This window comes from Pseudophryne corroboree, chromosome 1, assembly GCF_028390025.1.
Source record: "Pseudophryne corroboree isolate aPseCor3 chromosome 1, aPseCor3.hap2, whole genome shotgun sequence".
Classification (NCBI taxonomy): Eukaryota; Metazoa; Chordata; class Amphibia; order Anura; family Myobatrachidae; genus Pseudophryne; species Pseudophryne corroboree.
The window spans coordinates 473608827-473625658 of record NC_086444.1 but is presented as its reverse complement, the minus strand read 5'-3'; the positions used below and the strand labels follow the sequence as shown (position 1 = coordinate 473625658).

The window sequence follows — 16832 nt, the reverse complement described above, 5'->3', positions numbered from 1 at the left end:
CCCTTATAGGCCCTACACACTGGCCAACATCAGTCAAAGATATGAACGAACTTGTTCATAAATGAACGAGATACCGTTCATATCTTTGAGTGTGGAGGCTCCAGCGATGAACGATGCGCGGCCCTGTGCTTGTCCCCCGTCGGCTGTACATGCAGGCCAATATGGACGATCTCGTCTATATTTGGCTGCACTTCAATGCAGCCGGGAGACGGGGGGAGTGAAGGAACTTCACTCCCCCCGTCACTGCCCCTCCGCCGCCGGGTAGCTCGGCGATGGATCGGCCAATGTGTAGGGCCCATAACAGTCCAGGTTTTAAGGATATTCTTTGCTGAGCACAGATGGTCAAATCAAATTGACTGAGATACTAATTAAGACATCTGTGCTAATAAAGCCATGATTCTTTATAGGTTTATAATAAGAACTGCTTGTTTCTTTCCATATTACTACTACCTATGTTTTGTATTTACTGCTCAAGGGTTCTCTGTCCTCCCCAGCTCATCACATATTACAGGTTCTGATGCGACCATGCCAGGCAAGTGTTTAATGTGTCTCAGAAATAACACTTATTTCCTTAAGGCTATAACAACAATAGCAGGGCAATTGCTAGAGGGTGATTAAATGTGCTCATTGTAACAGATGTATATATGTTCTTTTCTGCTGCTTTGAACTACACAAATTATATGTATAGTATTATATAAAATTATTATAGAGTGGTATACATCATGCAGTGCACTAGCTCCCTATGGAGGAGATCAAAGCTTCTAAGGAGTAGACAAATGGAGAAGTTGCCCATAGGAACCAATCAGGTTCTAGTTAGCATTTATCAAGTACATTTTATAAAATGCTAGCTATAAGCTGATTGGTTGCTATGGGCAATTTCCTCACTTGTCCACTTCTCCGCTTTTTAATATCTTGGATACATCTCCCCCTATGTGTATGCTACAATGAATAAATACTCCCAGCAACACAAATGTGTTAAACACACTATCATACATCCCAACATGGGTGGTCATTCCAAGTTGATCGCTAGCTGTATTCGTTTGCTGTGCAGCGACGAGGCAAAAAAATGGCACTTCTGCGCATGCGTATGCGGTGCAATATGCACGCGCAACGTACTATTACAACGATTAAGGGGGGGATTAAGGGGGGTGCCAAGGGGACACAGTTCCCCAGGCCCCCCTTATATTGGGGGCCCCCTGCGTGCCATCAAGCACTGGACGTTTACATGATTTTTTAAATTTTTGTTTTATAAAGGTCTGCCGTTGGTGGCAGTGGTGCAGAACCCCTCTCCCCCCAACCCTCTCCCGCACGGATCAAACTTGTTTTCCAGAGATGGAGACAGCCCTGTCTCCATCTCTGCACTGGCCGGTTACACCTGCAGTCATAATCAGAGCCGCCGGGCAAACACGCACGGCTGCTCCTCACAGAGAGCTCTGATCAGCAGAGCTCTCTGCAGCGCTGGATACATTGCAGGCAGCAGAGGGAGCTATTGAGTATTTGCAGCAGGAGCACCGCTCATATGGCCTCCGGCAGTAACAATCTCCTCCAGCTCCTCTTCTCTCTTGGTATGGTTAGTGCTTAATGGTGTGTGTGTGTGTGTGTGTGTGTTTGTTTACTTTGTATGTATGTATGTATGTATGCTGTGTGTGTTGTGTTTAAGTATGCTATGTGTGTTTGTATGTATGTATGTATGTATGTATGTACAGTATGCTGTTTGTATGTGTATGTATGCTATGTGTATTTGTTGTGTATATGTACAGTATGTGTGTGTGTGTGTGTGTGTGTGTGTGTGTATTTGTAGCCATGCTGTGTGTGTCGTGTGTATGTACAGTATGTATGGTGTGTGTATGTTGAGTGTATGTATGCTATGTGTGTGTTTGTAGGTATGCTGTGCGTGTATTAGGTTTTCGTCTTGAAGTAGGGCTGTCAGAAAATTAATTTTGTGACAGGCAGATTATACAGACCTGTACTATTGTAACCAGCAGCTTGCATGCCCTTAGATGCTAGAAGAAGCATTCCCCAGCATCATACTATACCACCTACCATGTGACAGTGTAATATTATTTTTGTTTTTCTACATTGGATAAATGTGATTTCTATATTTTTGTTCAGTAATATTTACTGTACTGCCTCTAACAGCTCCCTGTTTATATGTGTGAGATATATATATATATATATATATATATATAAACCCCCACCCCTATATACACTATATATAGCACTTAGGGGGCCCCATGGTATTAAGTACCCCGGGCCCCATGGAGCCTTAATCCTGCCCTGCACACAAGGTCTAGCGAAGCATTTCAGTCGCACTGCTGGCCGCAGAGTGATTGACATGAAGTGGGCGTTTCTGGGTGTCAACTGACCGTTTTCAGAGAGTGTTCGAAAAAAAGCAGGCGTGGCTGGACGAACGCAGGACGTGTTTGTGACGTCAGAACAGGAACTGAACAGTCTGAAGTCATCGCAAGCGCTGAGTAGGTATTGAGCTACTCTAAAACTGCACAAAAAAACTTTGCCGCCGCTCTGCAATCCTTTCATTCGCACTTCTGCTAAGCTAAAATAGCGTTTGCACGGCTGCTAAAAACTGCTAGCGAGCGATCAACTCGGAATGACCACCATGATCCTCTTCAGGAGGGACAAAATGCTTTGCTCCTGGACTTCCCTCTTAATTTCTGATTGCCATCACCTGTGTTGAACAGGTTAATGGATAAGAACGGTGTTTCAGCACAGGTGATGGCAATCATACATTAAGAGGGAAGTCCAGGAGCAGAGCATTGTGTCCCTCCTGGAGAGGGTCATGTTGGGAGCTATGCACTGTAGTACCCACATTTCACATTATGTCACACAGAAACCGCAGTTCACATACCATGCACACTGGTCATGCAGCTATGTGTGTGGGCCCCTGGGCGACTGCCCCGGTTGCCCTGTTGTTAAACCTGCACAGAATAGACATAGTCACCTTTCCCCCAGAAGTAGAAATCTTTCCCCCTACCAGACTGGAAACTTCTTGAACAGTGTTGGACTGGCCCACAGGGGTACAGGGGAAACCCCCCAGTGGGCCCACCACCTTGAGGCCCTCCTCCTCTAGGGATCAGATTCCAGACTGTGCACTTATACATTATACATATGTTACATTATACTGCACAGGACTATGTTGTATTCACTTCAAAGCATTGCTGTTACTAATCTGGTACATAATCATGCAGCACTAGCAGTATTTGCTTTAGATATTTATCAAGGGCCCCAGACCATGCACTCTCCAATGGTTAGCCAATTGTCTGTAGTGGCTGACCACGGACCCTCTGGAGACTGGCCACACTCCTATACATGGGACACTAGCACTGCATTCCCCTGGTAGGCTCTTCATGCTCCAGTCCGACATTGTTCCTCAGATGCTCAACCAATCTTCTTTTAATTTGTGTCCAAACCATAATGTGGAACTTCATCAACTTTTCAACAGTTAGAGGTTTTTTTACAAAGCATCATCGATATTTCATGGCAACTTGGAACCCTTTCCTCAGGCTCTGTACTGTACTCTAAGGTATCTTATGCTGGGTACCCACTGGTAGATATATCTGCAGATATATCTATAGCCGGATCAGGCAGTGTGTTGTGCATGCACACTGCCCGATCAGTCGTGACGGACGTCACGAACTGGGCGGGCATTTACATGCGCCTGCCCAGTTCAGCCGTCAATCAACGCCGCTGCTGCAGCGTGTGTACGGGCGACTGGCTGACCACCCGTACACACACAGCTATGCACCAATATATCTGTAGATATATTGGTCATTGTGTGTGCTGCAAGGCCGACGTGATATGTCTGTGAACGACAGCGTTCACAGACATATCGCTGGTACACACTGGCTGGTGGACCAGCGATATATCGGCCGTTTAATAGACCAGCCGATATATCAGCCAGCGTGTACCCAGCATTTATCTTCACCATTAGCAGTAACATCCTTCAGGTACTCCAAAACATAGTGTTTTTGGGTAACAGGGTTGAATGAAACAGATCAAATTTCTCACTTACCCAAAACTCCAATCTCCAGTTCTTTCAAACTTTCTTCGATACTCTCATAGATTTTATTTTTTGTGAAGTCAGCTTGTATGATTTTAACATTTCTTCCTGTAGTCTGCACTGTAGAAATGTGTACAATATACAATTGTTAAACATACTGTGTATGGTTCATACTTCAGTTTCTAACAGCAGTGTTTCTTAACACGGTTCACGGCAACTGCCATTCTTTCCATATATTCTACCTGGAGAACAGTTATGACAATTAGTGAGACATTTTAAAAAGGTTGGCCTAACATGTTCGTCCTGCATGTTAGAAACACAGCATTACAGAACAGTGTGCCTAATTTAGCCTGGAATGTATGCTGAAGCCCTTCTGGAGTGTGCGCACACGGTGAGATGTGATGGCATCTCACACATGCGAACACATCTGCCTGATTGGGCCTTAGGCGTTCGCGGGGCGGGAGTGGGCATTGACGCTATGTTTTTGGGGCGGCGTTGCTGCATGGGAGGGGGGCGCGGTCCAGAGAACGAAGGCGTGTCCGGACCATTTGCGTGGCAGCTGCGTGACATAACACATAACAGCCTAAACATGGCTGGTAGCCGTCTGCCTTTACAGCTAGGCTGCTCAGGCAGAGGGCTACCTTTAACATGCGAGCGCTTCGCTGCTGTGCAATGCGTTCGCATGTTAGTGGGGGGGAAGGGCCCAGCATGCAGGGTGAACTTACCTTGTGCTGGGCATCCCCCCGCATGCTAGTGTAAAGGGTTGTAGTTGTGCGATTTTTCGCACAACTACAATCCATGCTGATATAGTAATATTGAAAAATGAAACAGTGACTTGCGCCCTAGCTGCAGCTTGGCACTCGTCCAATAGAACACCACTTCTTTCTCAGATATACAAATACATATGATGAACGGTCTCCAAGTGCTGCTACATAAACCCGGAATCCTTATATCCTGGGAGTCTTCAAAGAAACAGAATATAACACCATATATGAGAAAGTCCTCAATCCGTTTGTTATAATCCTGTTTTGTCACGGAGACTGACCTTGTTCACAAACCCTATGTTCCCATAAAGGTTTCTTTCAAGATTTTTTCACTTCTTCCATTCACTATATAGTTACACCAATGGCATCCATCCATCAAAACATGGCTTACCTTTATAAGGAGCCCTATGTGCACCAAAAGGTATCTTTAATACTTCTTCCTTCACCGGGATCTTCCTATATTCCAGATATAGCCTTTCATACGATATTAAGATCCAACTGCATACTCTCTTTTTAAAAATACAGTTTTATTTTCACCCAGGAACCCCCTATCAACAGGCAAGGCCACTTCCACTCATACCCCTTAGATGGAATAGGGGATGGGTATACACCACCAAGACATTCAGTAGTTATACTTAATCTCAGTGGATGTCCATATGGGTGGTGGGATTCAAGCCTGGGGTCCTTCTGTCATAAAACCAACGCGTTTCGGATATAAATCCTTCCTCAGGGTGTGATTTTGGAAGTGACCTTCTCGGTCCTATATACCCACTAACCCTTATCACATGACAGTATTGACCAATAAGATTCCAGCAACATCAAATCATATATTTCTACATGACAGACATCTCTCAAATCATTAACATATATACAATCTGCATATATTCATAACAACCTTTTTAATAATTCCAAAAATTCATTTAAAATAACCCTAAAAACGTTAAATTCATATTGATTGGCTATATCTAAAACCCGGTTCTGATCCAAACATATTCAATCACTATATAGTAGTGTTCCAGTTCCTGGATTCTATTGTCCTTATATTATACAGGTCGAGCACCACCATTCTCCTCCTCCAATGACGTAATATCCTTTTTCCTGATTTGTATCATCGTTGCCATAGATTCCACACGTACACACTCTGTATCGTCATAATCACAACTCCTCCCCGCTGTTGGCTTGGTTACGGGGAGTACTTCCTGTGTATAGGGAGCACACGTCATCCCCTGTTCGTCCGCCCTGTAATTCAGTCAGCCAGGAGGTTCCGTATCTTACGCGACTTCCGGGATTTGGAACGCATACCGGAAATCAACATCTAGCCGCTGTGGAACGCATACCGCTGTTCCATATATCTCATTCAGACATAGGGAGAAAAAACAAGATATCAATTATGATATTTATGATACCTTACTCATTATAGCTATTAAGTGAGCTTTCATTCTTCATACTTATATGTCTCAATTCTTAATTAGTAAATAATATTCATTCTCCATACAAATCAGCATATTTAGTACCAACTACGCATCCTCCATACCCCATATGCATACTCCTAATTCAGAGGAACCATTTGGTCTCAAAGTCCATATTGAGACCATTTGGATGTAATGTTTTCAATTCAAATATTTTTCTCATTTCTGCCTTCGCTAATCGTTCCTCATCATCATTCCTTCGCCAGTTTGAATTTATACACATAATAGCACAGAAGTTAACAAGCTGGTTAATATCACAGTAATGTACATTTTTGAAGTGGAGTGAGACATTATGCGTCTCCAACCCATTTTTTATGTTCCTGACATGCTCCGCCATGCGCACTAGGAGTGTCCTAGTGGTACGTCCCACATATTGGGATCCACATGCACACTGTAATAGATACACACAATTTTTTGTGGAGCATGTCAAGAAATCCCTAATCGGATATATTTGTTTAGTGTGCGTGGAGGTATACTCAGTGATCTTATTCCTTTTATCCTTACAGGAGCGGCACATTTTACATGAGTCGCACCTGTAGAAACCTTTGGATTTAATCCTTGTCTTCATTTTTGGAACTGCTATCATACTGTTAACAATACCATCCTTCAGATTTCTCGCTTTCCGATAAACAATCCTAGGGCCTTTAGACACATATCCTTCTAGTGTGGGATCCCTAATCAAAATATCCCAATGCTTTCTTATTATCTTTTCTATCTGTTTATACTGACTATTATAGCCTGTAACAAAGGCTACCTCCCCATTCTTTCTTTTTTCAGTAACCTTTACTTTTTTTATATTGTTGGTACGATCCAAATTAGTCCCTACTTTCCTTGCTCTTTCTATTACTTGGGAGTCATATCCTTTTTCCAAAAAATGTTCCTGCAAAACATCTGCCTGCTGTTCATAAACCTCTACATCCGTACAGTTTCTTCTAATACGATGGAATTGGCTCATTGGAATGCTCCGTAGCCAATTCATATGAATTGGCTACGGAGCATTCCAATGAGCCAATTCCATCGAAAGAGCAAGGAAAGTAGGGACTAATTTGGATCGTACCAACAATATAAAAAAAGTAAAGGTTACTGAAAAAAGAAAGAATGGGGAGGTAGCCTTTGTTACAGGCTATAATAGTCAGTATAAACAGATAGAAAAGATAATAAGAAAGCATTGGGATATTTTGATTAGGGATCCCACACTAGAAGGATATGTGTCTAAAGGCCCTAGGATTGTTTATCGGAAAGCGAGAAATCTGAAGGATGGTATTGTTAACAGTGTGATAGCAGTTCCAAAAATGCAGACAAGGATTAAATCCAAAGGTTTCTACAGGTGCGGCTCATGTAAAATGTGCCGCTCCTGTAAGGATAAAAGGAATAAGATCACTGAGTATACCTCCACGCACACTAAACAAATATATCCGATTAGGGATTTCTTGACATGCTCCACAAAAAATTGTGTGTATCTATTACAGTGTGCATGTGGATCCCAATATGTGGGACGTACCACTAGGACACTCAAGGTGCGCATGGCGGAGCATGTCAGGAACATAAAAAATGGGTTGGAGACGCATAATGTCTCACTCCACTTCAAAAATGTACATAACTGTGATATTAACCAGCTTGTTAACTTCTGTGCTATTATGTGTATAAATTCAAACTGGCGAAGGAATGATGATGAGGAACGATTAGCGAAGGCAGAAATGAGAAAAATATTTGAATTGAAAACATTACATCCAAATGGTCTCAATATGGACTTTGAGACCAAATGGTTCCTCTAAATTAGGAGTATGCATATGGGGTATGGAGGATGCGTAGTTGGTACTAAATATGCTGATTTGTATGGAGAATGAATATTATTTACTAATTAAGAATTGAGACATATAAGTATGAAGAATGAAAGCTCACTTAATAACTATAATGAGTAAGGTATCATAAATATCATAATTGATATCTTGTTTTTTCTCCCTATGTCTGAATGAGATATATGGAACAGCGGTATGCGTTCCACAGCGGCTAGATGTTGATTTCCGGTATGCGTTCCAAATCCCGGAAGTCGCGTAAGATACGGAACCTCCTGGCTGACTGAATTACAGGGCGGACGAACAGGGGATGACGTGTGCTCCCTATACACAGGAAGTACTCCCCGTAACCAAGCCAACAGCGGGGAGGAGTTGTGATTATGACGATACAGAGTGTGTACGTGTGGAATCTATGGCAACGATGATACAAATCAGGAAAAAGGATATTACGTCATTGGAGGAGGAGAATGGTGGTGCTCGACCTGTATAATATAAGGACAATAGAATCCAGGAACTGGAACACTACTATATAGTGATTGAATATGTTTGGATCAGAACCGGGTTTTAGATATAGCCAATCAGTATGAATTTAAAGTTTTTAGGGTTATTTTAAATGAATTTTTGGAATTATTAAAAAGGTTGTTATGAATATATGCAGATTGTATATATGTTAATGATTTGAGAGATGTCTGTCATGTAGAAATATATGATTTGATGTTGCTGGAATCTTATTGGTCAATACTGTCATGTGATAAGGGTTAGTGGGTATATAGGACCGAGAAGGTCACTTCCAAAATCACACCCTGAGGAAGGATTTATATCCGAAACGCGTTGGTTTTATGACAGAAGGACCCCAGGCTTGAATCCCACCACCCATATGGACATCCACTGAGATTAAGTATAACTACTGAATGTCTTGGTGGTGTATACCCATCCCCTATTCCATCTAAGGGGTATGAGTGGAAGTGGCCTTGCCTGTCGATAGGGGGTTCCTTGTTTTCATTGTTTTATAGTTTTTATTGTTATTTTGTTTCACTATTGGGTGAAAATAAAACTGTATTTTTAAAAAGAGAGTATGCAGTTGGATCTTAATATCGTATGAAAGGCTATATCTGGAATATAGGAAGATCCCGGTGAAGGAAGAAGTATTAAAGATACCTTTTGGTGCACATAGGGCTCCTTATAAAGGTAAGCCATGTTTTGATGGATGGATGCCATTGGTGTAACTATATAGTGAATGGAAGAAGTGAAAAAATCTTGAAAGAAACCTTTATGGGAACATAGGGTTTGTGAACAAGGTCAGTCTCCGTGACAAAACAGGATTATAACAAACGGATTGAGGACTTTCTCATATATGGTGTTATATTCTGTTTCTTTGAAGACTCCCAGGATATAAGGACAATCCATGCTGAACCCATGCTGAATTAGGCCCTGTGTTCATTCAACATCTTAATTACATTTAGATCCACTAAACATTTCAAATTAAGATCAGTGTTATAATATATATATATATATATATATATATATATATATATATAAAACAATGTTGTTTAACTTATTCTTGATGTATACAGTATATTTACAAATATATGAAGTACCGTTTTTCTGTATGATTTTCTTACTAAAATAAAGGTTGGGTTTTTTTTTAGAAGACTTTTTTTTGTTATTTTGTCGGTTTTGTTGTGGGTTTTGTTTTTTTACGTGTTTTATATATTATGTGGTTTTCAGAACTGTAGAACAGGGCCGTCTTTCAGTATGAGGGTTCCCTTTTTCCAGGAGTACCAGATTTTTGAAAATCGTCCCTGGGGAACCAGAGAACTCCAAAGCAGTGGTCCCTATCCAATTCTGTTGATTGCTCTTCCCAGCCAAATTTCTGGGGTTCTGGAGAGTATACTAAAAAAGCTGGGACTCTCCCCTATTGGTGGACACTGGCAGCTTGTCTCTACTATGCCCAGATCCAGACATATCAGCTTTCAAGCAGATGATCCCTGCTCCAGCACCACACACCTAATATTCAGTTTTATATTTTCATTGGTGGATTGCTCTGGCTCCTGAACTCTGATCCCCAGGAGATCTACTTCCAGGAACTGGAGATATCTGAAGTCAAGCAAGCTGCCCTCCCACCAGAAAATGATGAATATTAAGAACACTTCATTATCCACCCCTCCCCTACATATTAAACACCTCCTACCACCCTGGAAGTCATGTTCCAGGGCCCTTTCATTCAGCCCAATGTCCCCTTCTACAATTTAGTGTTCTCACTCCCACCTCATCTGTGCAGTAAAGGAATAATTAGCAGAAATTACTGCTCCAGGTCTTACATGCTGAGTGGAAGATAGAACACCCTCTACGACCCGCGGGACATCAAAGCTGACGCTGATAGCACCCCCCACTCCTACCGCTGGAGGATGGGTAGGGGCCCCAGTGCATTGCTGTGCCCAGGGGCCTACACTGCAGTTAAGACTGCCCTGCTATATAAGCCTTTCTACGGTCAGACATTGGAGGGTATTCAATCAATATGCAGGGATTTACCGCCCACGCGAATATCCGACGTTGGACAGAACCCACGCATACGGAAAAAAAAAACCTAATTAAAACAATCCATAACACAACCCCCTATCCCCATGCATTCACGGTATGCCACTGATCACCTCCCTCCCGCCATGCAGTGACAGTATACCACTGATCAATCGCTTTTCCACCATGCAGTGACAGCATACCACTGATCACCTCCCTCCCCCCATGCAGTGACAGTATACCACTGATCAACCCCCCTTCCACCATGCAGTGACAGTATACCACTGATCAACCCCCCTTTCACCATGCAGTGATAGATACCACTGATCACCTCTCTCCCCCCATGCAGTGACAGTATACCACTGATCAACACAGTGACAGAACCCACGCATGAGGAAAAAAAACCTAATTAAAACAATCCATAACACAACCCCCTATCCCCATGCATTGACGGTATGCCACTGATCACCTCCCTCCCCCCATGCAGTGACAGTATACAACTGATCAATCCCTCTTCCACCATGCAGTGACAGCATACCACTGATCACCTCCCTCCCCCCATGCAGTGACAGTATACCACTGATCAACCCCCCTTCCACCATGCAGTGACAGCATACCACTGATCACCTCCCTCCCCCCATGCAGTGACAGTATACCACTGATCAACCCCCCTTTCACCATGCAGTGATAGCATACCACTGATCACCTCTCTCCCCCCATGCAGTGACAGTATACCACTGATCAACACAGTGACAGAACCCACGCATGAGGAAAAAAAACCTAATTAAAACAATCCATAACACAACCCCCTATCCCCATGCATTGACGGTATGCCACTGATCATCTCCCTCCCCCCATGCAGTGACAGTATACCACTGATCAATCCCTCTTCCACCATGCAGTGACAGCATACCACTGATCAATCCCTTCCACCATGCAGTGACAGCATACCACTGATCAATCCCTCTTCCACCATGCAGTGACAGCATACCACTGATCATCTCCCTCCCCCCATGCAGTGACAGCATACCACTGATCAATCCCTCTTCCACCATGCAGTGACAGCATACCACTGATCATCTCCCTCCCCCCATGCAGTGACAGCATACCACTGATCAATCCCTCTTCCACCATGCAGTGACAGCATACCACTGATCATCTCCCTCCCCCCATGCAGTGACAGCATACCACTGATCAATCCCTCTTCCACCATGCAGTGACAGCATACCACTGATCACCTCCCTCCCCCCATGCAGTGACAGTATACCACTGATCAACCCCCCTTCCACCATGCAGTGACAGTATATCCCCTGATCAGGGCAGTAGACAGCCTTGCTGGGCCCAGGAACTATTTTTTTTTTGCATTTTAAGCGCCTCCGTGGCCACACTGCAGCGCAGCACACAGAAGCATGTGCTGGGCTGAGGAGAAGAGATGCAGCTGCTACTGCTAGGTAAGGTGGAGGGGGCCTGGGGGCCCCACTGGGCCCCTCCATCAGACCTGGGCCAGGGTAATTAGTACCCTCTGCACCCCTCTTTTGGCACCACTGCCCATGATCATCCCCCTCCCCATGTGCAGTGAAAGTGTAGCCAGGGTATCACTGATCACTGACCCCAATCCTACTATGTGTCCCCCACCCTCTGCTTACAAACAGCACATGTGTCAGCCTGGCCCTGCACTCACACAGCCGAGCCCCCCAACCACCACCACCCTCCTCCTGCCGGAAGTGAAGATCTCTCCAGGTGGCGGCAGGAGATGAAGCTGGATCGGGCCTCCCATGCTCATGTGACACTTCCACTAAGCCCTGCGACGAGTTCATCAGGGGCTCAAATTTGCAGGCCTCCAGCTGGGCCATCACTGACACCCCACGTTCGTCTACCGATTCCCACAGGCCAGAGCCCACTCGCGCCTCCGCAGTGTCCGCAACCCAGCACCTCACCTTCTCTTTTTTACTCCTCTGGATGCACCCCGCCTTTCTTCATTGTTGAAGTTGTTGGCTTGTGATATGTCACACACAGCACAACAGTGTCAGGGCAGGAAAGTAGATGCACGGCGCCAGCTTAATTAAAAACAAACATTAATTATCCCTGTCGGTGGGCCCCTGGGACACGTCAGCCCCAAAGCAGTCGCTTAGGTTGCCTTGCAGTAAATCCATCACTGAATCATACGCAAGCACCCTGATTTGTGGAAGTGTCATGACAGTGTCATGGGACCATAGCATCCACCTCTGAATCAGCCCTTATGTCACTGTGCAGTTAAATTGTTTATGGGTATTTTTTAATGTTAAGCTTTACAAGATCATGCTAGGATTGGGATAGCAAAAGAAAACATCAGTAGTACTTGTTTTAAAAAGGTTAGCCTTAAATATTGGTTCTGGAATATCAATGATTTAACATCAGTAGTCATCGAAATTGAGTGTGCATGTGTGTTTGCAGCTCTGGGACCAGCTTCAGCAACAACAGGGCACTATCACATCCAAATGCAGGTATAGTTTCACCAGAAACTTCTATGTGTTTTTTTCCAAATACTCGCAGCAGGAAGTGGGAGGCAGGCCTGAGCCAATCACCATCAGAACATTCCATTGAGAGTGATTCAACATTGAAAAATCACAATTAACGCAAAAGTAAATAAATACAAATCGTACATTATAAATAAAACATTCATGGTTCTGATGTTCTGTCATTTGATTCCCATCCCTAGATTAGGCAAGCAAGTTCAGCAAGACGTGTAGGACCACAAAAACACTGTACGTATTAATGGATATTTAAACTGGGTAAACTAAAAACCTTTTTATATTTAAGCATTCAATGTACAGAAATGTTGGGAAAAGCCCTGCTGACTCTGTGTTTTCAGTTAACCTGACTACCGCCTCCAGAACATTGACATCATATGGATCCAAATTCTATTAAGAAGGCAACAGGGAATTGTTGTTTCTAGAAAATGAAATTCTTCTAAAACACTGAATGCCTGGGGCTTAATTAGTGTGTTCGCATGTGTGTGTTTGTGTGTGTGTTTTGGTGAATACATGTGGACATATAGACTAATCACAAATGCTCATCATTATGACATAATGCAAAATAAGCATGGAACCTACCAATCACTTTCTTATTCTTGCTTTATGTTTTTGTTAAGAAACTCACACAAGACAATAGCAGTAACCATTATTACACTCCTGCCAAAATGACAGGGCGTGAACATGAAAAATGGTACACCATCAAGAATGGGTATAAATACTAGTAATATATAATAGAAACTATACAAAATAACATTCAATAAAAAATTGCTCAGTAAGGGGAACCTACCAATTTCTAAGGCAACTTTCTGCATTTTTTCAAGGGTTCGGCTGATCATCACAATATTCATGCCACGATTTGCCAACTACAAAAGATTGTGCACCTCATTACATTAGGCAAATTTTATGATCAATCAGTGCACCATTTACATATATTATATACTGTATTTAGATTATTTACAATATGCTGCATTTGAAGTGGGAGGCCCGACTTATGTAGTTCCCAAGGAAGCACATCATAGCCCTATCGTTTCTCTGCAAAAGTGCAAACCATACGGGAGTCCACTAAGAGTAACATTGAGGCTATTGACACCACTTCCCTTTCCTTCCTGTTTGACTCACTTCTGTCTCCTATTCTCTCTCCGTTCCTAAACAAGCTACATCCCTATACAATGCATCCCATACTTCTGCTCTTGGCTCTGTCGCCTCTCTGACCACTATTCATCATCGCATATCAACACCGCAACCCTGGCACTCCAAATGCACCAGATATCTGGAAAATTGCTCACATACTGCCGAGTGACAGTGGAGGAAATCACGCTCTAAGGCAGACTTCCTCCATCACAAATGTATCCCCTCATCCTACTGGGCTGCCCTTTCCCTCTCTAAACAATTATTCTTCAAGAACCTAATCTCCTCCCAGTCCTAAAACCCCCTTGCGCCCCTGCCTCTGTCAAGTCGCTCTTCTGCCCATCCCAGCCTCAACTCCCCTCTTCACTCTCTGCTCTTAACTTTGCCATCTACTTTACATCCAAAATTGACTCTATACGACAGGACATCACTTCTCACCAGACCATGAACAACCCCCCTCCTCCTTTCCCTGACCCTCCCCTTCCTGCCTACCGACTCTGACATCTTTCTTCCCTGTATCTGGTGAGGAAGTCAATGCCCTCATCCGTTCCTTACCTCCCTTCACCTCCCCACTAGACCCTATCCCCTCCCGCCTCCTCCGCTACCTCTCTACTTCTGCATGTTCCCATCTTGCCCATCTCCTCAATCTCTCCCTGTCATCAGGCACTGTCACTTCTGCCTTCTAGAATGCTCTTGTCTCCCCTAAGCTTGATCCAACATTATCTCTCTCTGCTCCCTTTTTCCTCCAAACTTTTTGAGCGTATAGTCTACAACCACCTCACCATCTTTCTTTCCTCCAACTCACTGCTTGACCCATTTCAGTCTGGTTTCCATCCTTTCCACTCCACTGAAACTGCCCTCATGAAAGTCTGCAATGATCGCCTTGCTACTAAATCCATGGGCCACTACTTTGCTTATTCTCCTAGACCTCTCTGCTGCATTTGACACTGTGAACCACCCTCTCCTCCAGCAAATCCTTTACTCCCTTGGCCTTGATACTGCACTCTCCTGGCTGTACTCCTACCTTTCTGACTGTTCCTTCTCTGTCTTCTCTCATGACTCCACCTCCACCACCACTTATTCTAACAGTAGGAATACCCCAAGGATCTGTTCTTTGACCTTTCTTTTCCTCTCTCTCTACACATCCTCTTTAGGTGAGCTCATTAGCTCTTTTGACTTACAATATTATCTCTACGCTGATGATACTCAAATCTACCTTTCTTCTCCTGACCATTCCTCCTCACTCCAACTGTCTCTCTGCTATTTCTTCCTGGATGTCCCAGCACTTTCTTAAACTCAAAATGTCAAAGCCTGAGCTGATCAGCTTCCCTCCCTCCAGCATAACTTCACCTCCCATAATTTCATTATCTATTGATGGCACTACTATCTCCTCTAGCCCCCAAGTTTGATGTCTTGGAGTAATCCTTGAATACTCCCTCGCCTCCAAACCACACATTCAGTACCTCTCACAAACATGCCATTTCCATCTCAAAAACATTTCCAGGATCAGACCCTTTCTCACCTGGGATGCTACTATAACACTCATCCACTCACTGGTTATCTCTAGATTGGACTATAATGTAATCTACTCCTTTATCCTGACATATTCCTATCTCCACTCCAATCTATCCTCAGTGCTGCTGCCCGTCTCATCGTCATCACCAAAAGTACTACATCCACCTCCCCTCTCTTACAAGCCCTTCACTGGCTTCCCTTCCCATTCAGAATCCAATTCAAGCTTCTCACCCACTTTTCTCCCTCTTACATCTCTGACCTCATCTCTCTCTATTCTCCCACCTGTCCTCTTCACTCTGCTAATGTACACCCCCTACCCTGACAACTGATCAACTCCTCCCACTCCTACCTACAAGATTTTGCACAAGCTGCTCCCTATCTCTGGATTTCTCTACCTCTCCCCATCTGAATCTCCACATCTCTACAAAACTTCACAAGGGCTCTCAAGACTTACTTCTTCATCAAACCTGCCTTCTATCCCTCTTGTCCATGCTCTTGGTCTACCCTATCTGTGCCATCCCGGTCTATTAGCCATTCACCTTTTAGATTTACTTTCACTATCTTATACTCAATACTCCATTAGAAGGCACATAAACGCTGGTTTTCTGTATATAACTTGTAATTGTCCTATATTATTTCAAACTGTAAGTGCTTTTTTCTTGTTTTGCTCATTTGTTTATGTACTCTGTAATAGTCGCTATGGATCCCTTGTGGGGCAATATAAATAATAATAATAATAATAATAATAATAATAAAAAAGGGTTATCTACTCTCCCAGGATCACTGGAATGCAGTCTAAAAATTCAGCAGTCTCCTGTACATTCTGAGAGAGTAGGCAAATCAGTTGCATATCTATAATGTGTGCAGTGTGTACAGAGCACTTGGCCCCCTGGGTCCAGGTGGGCCATCACTGCACATGCTGTACCCTTTTTTTCTGTACTTACCTCTTTGGTGTCCTGAGTCTGCTGTGGCAGCCCTGCAAAATCACTGTAAAAATTGTGTGGCGCCCATTTGCCTGGTGTTTTGCGTACAAACAGCATGGGAATTGCCAGGGAAATGGGCGCCAAGCAATTTCCCCAGAGTCCTGTGCATGCATAGTAGACTCTAGAACT

The 16832-nt window shown here is 43.7% G+C and overlaps 1 protein-coding gene across 1 annotated transcript in view; it reads right to left on the bottom strand.

Annotated features, from left to right (window-relative positions):
- The window catches only part of HSD17B3 (hydroxysteroid 17-beta dehydrogenase 3), a 174679-nt gene that overhangs the window by 66851 nt on the left and 90996 nt on the right, over positions 1-16832 (bottom strand). The window contains exons 3-4 of the mRNA XM_063914790.1: positions 13865-13940; positions 4031-4138 (exon numbers count right to left, since the gene is read on the bottom strand). Of these exons, the coding sequence (XP_063770860.1) occupies positions 4031-4138; positions 13865-13940 (184 nt within the window). The remainder of the gene's footprint in view (positions 1-4030; positions 4139-13864; positions 13941-16832) is intronic.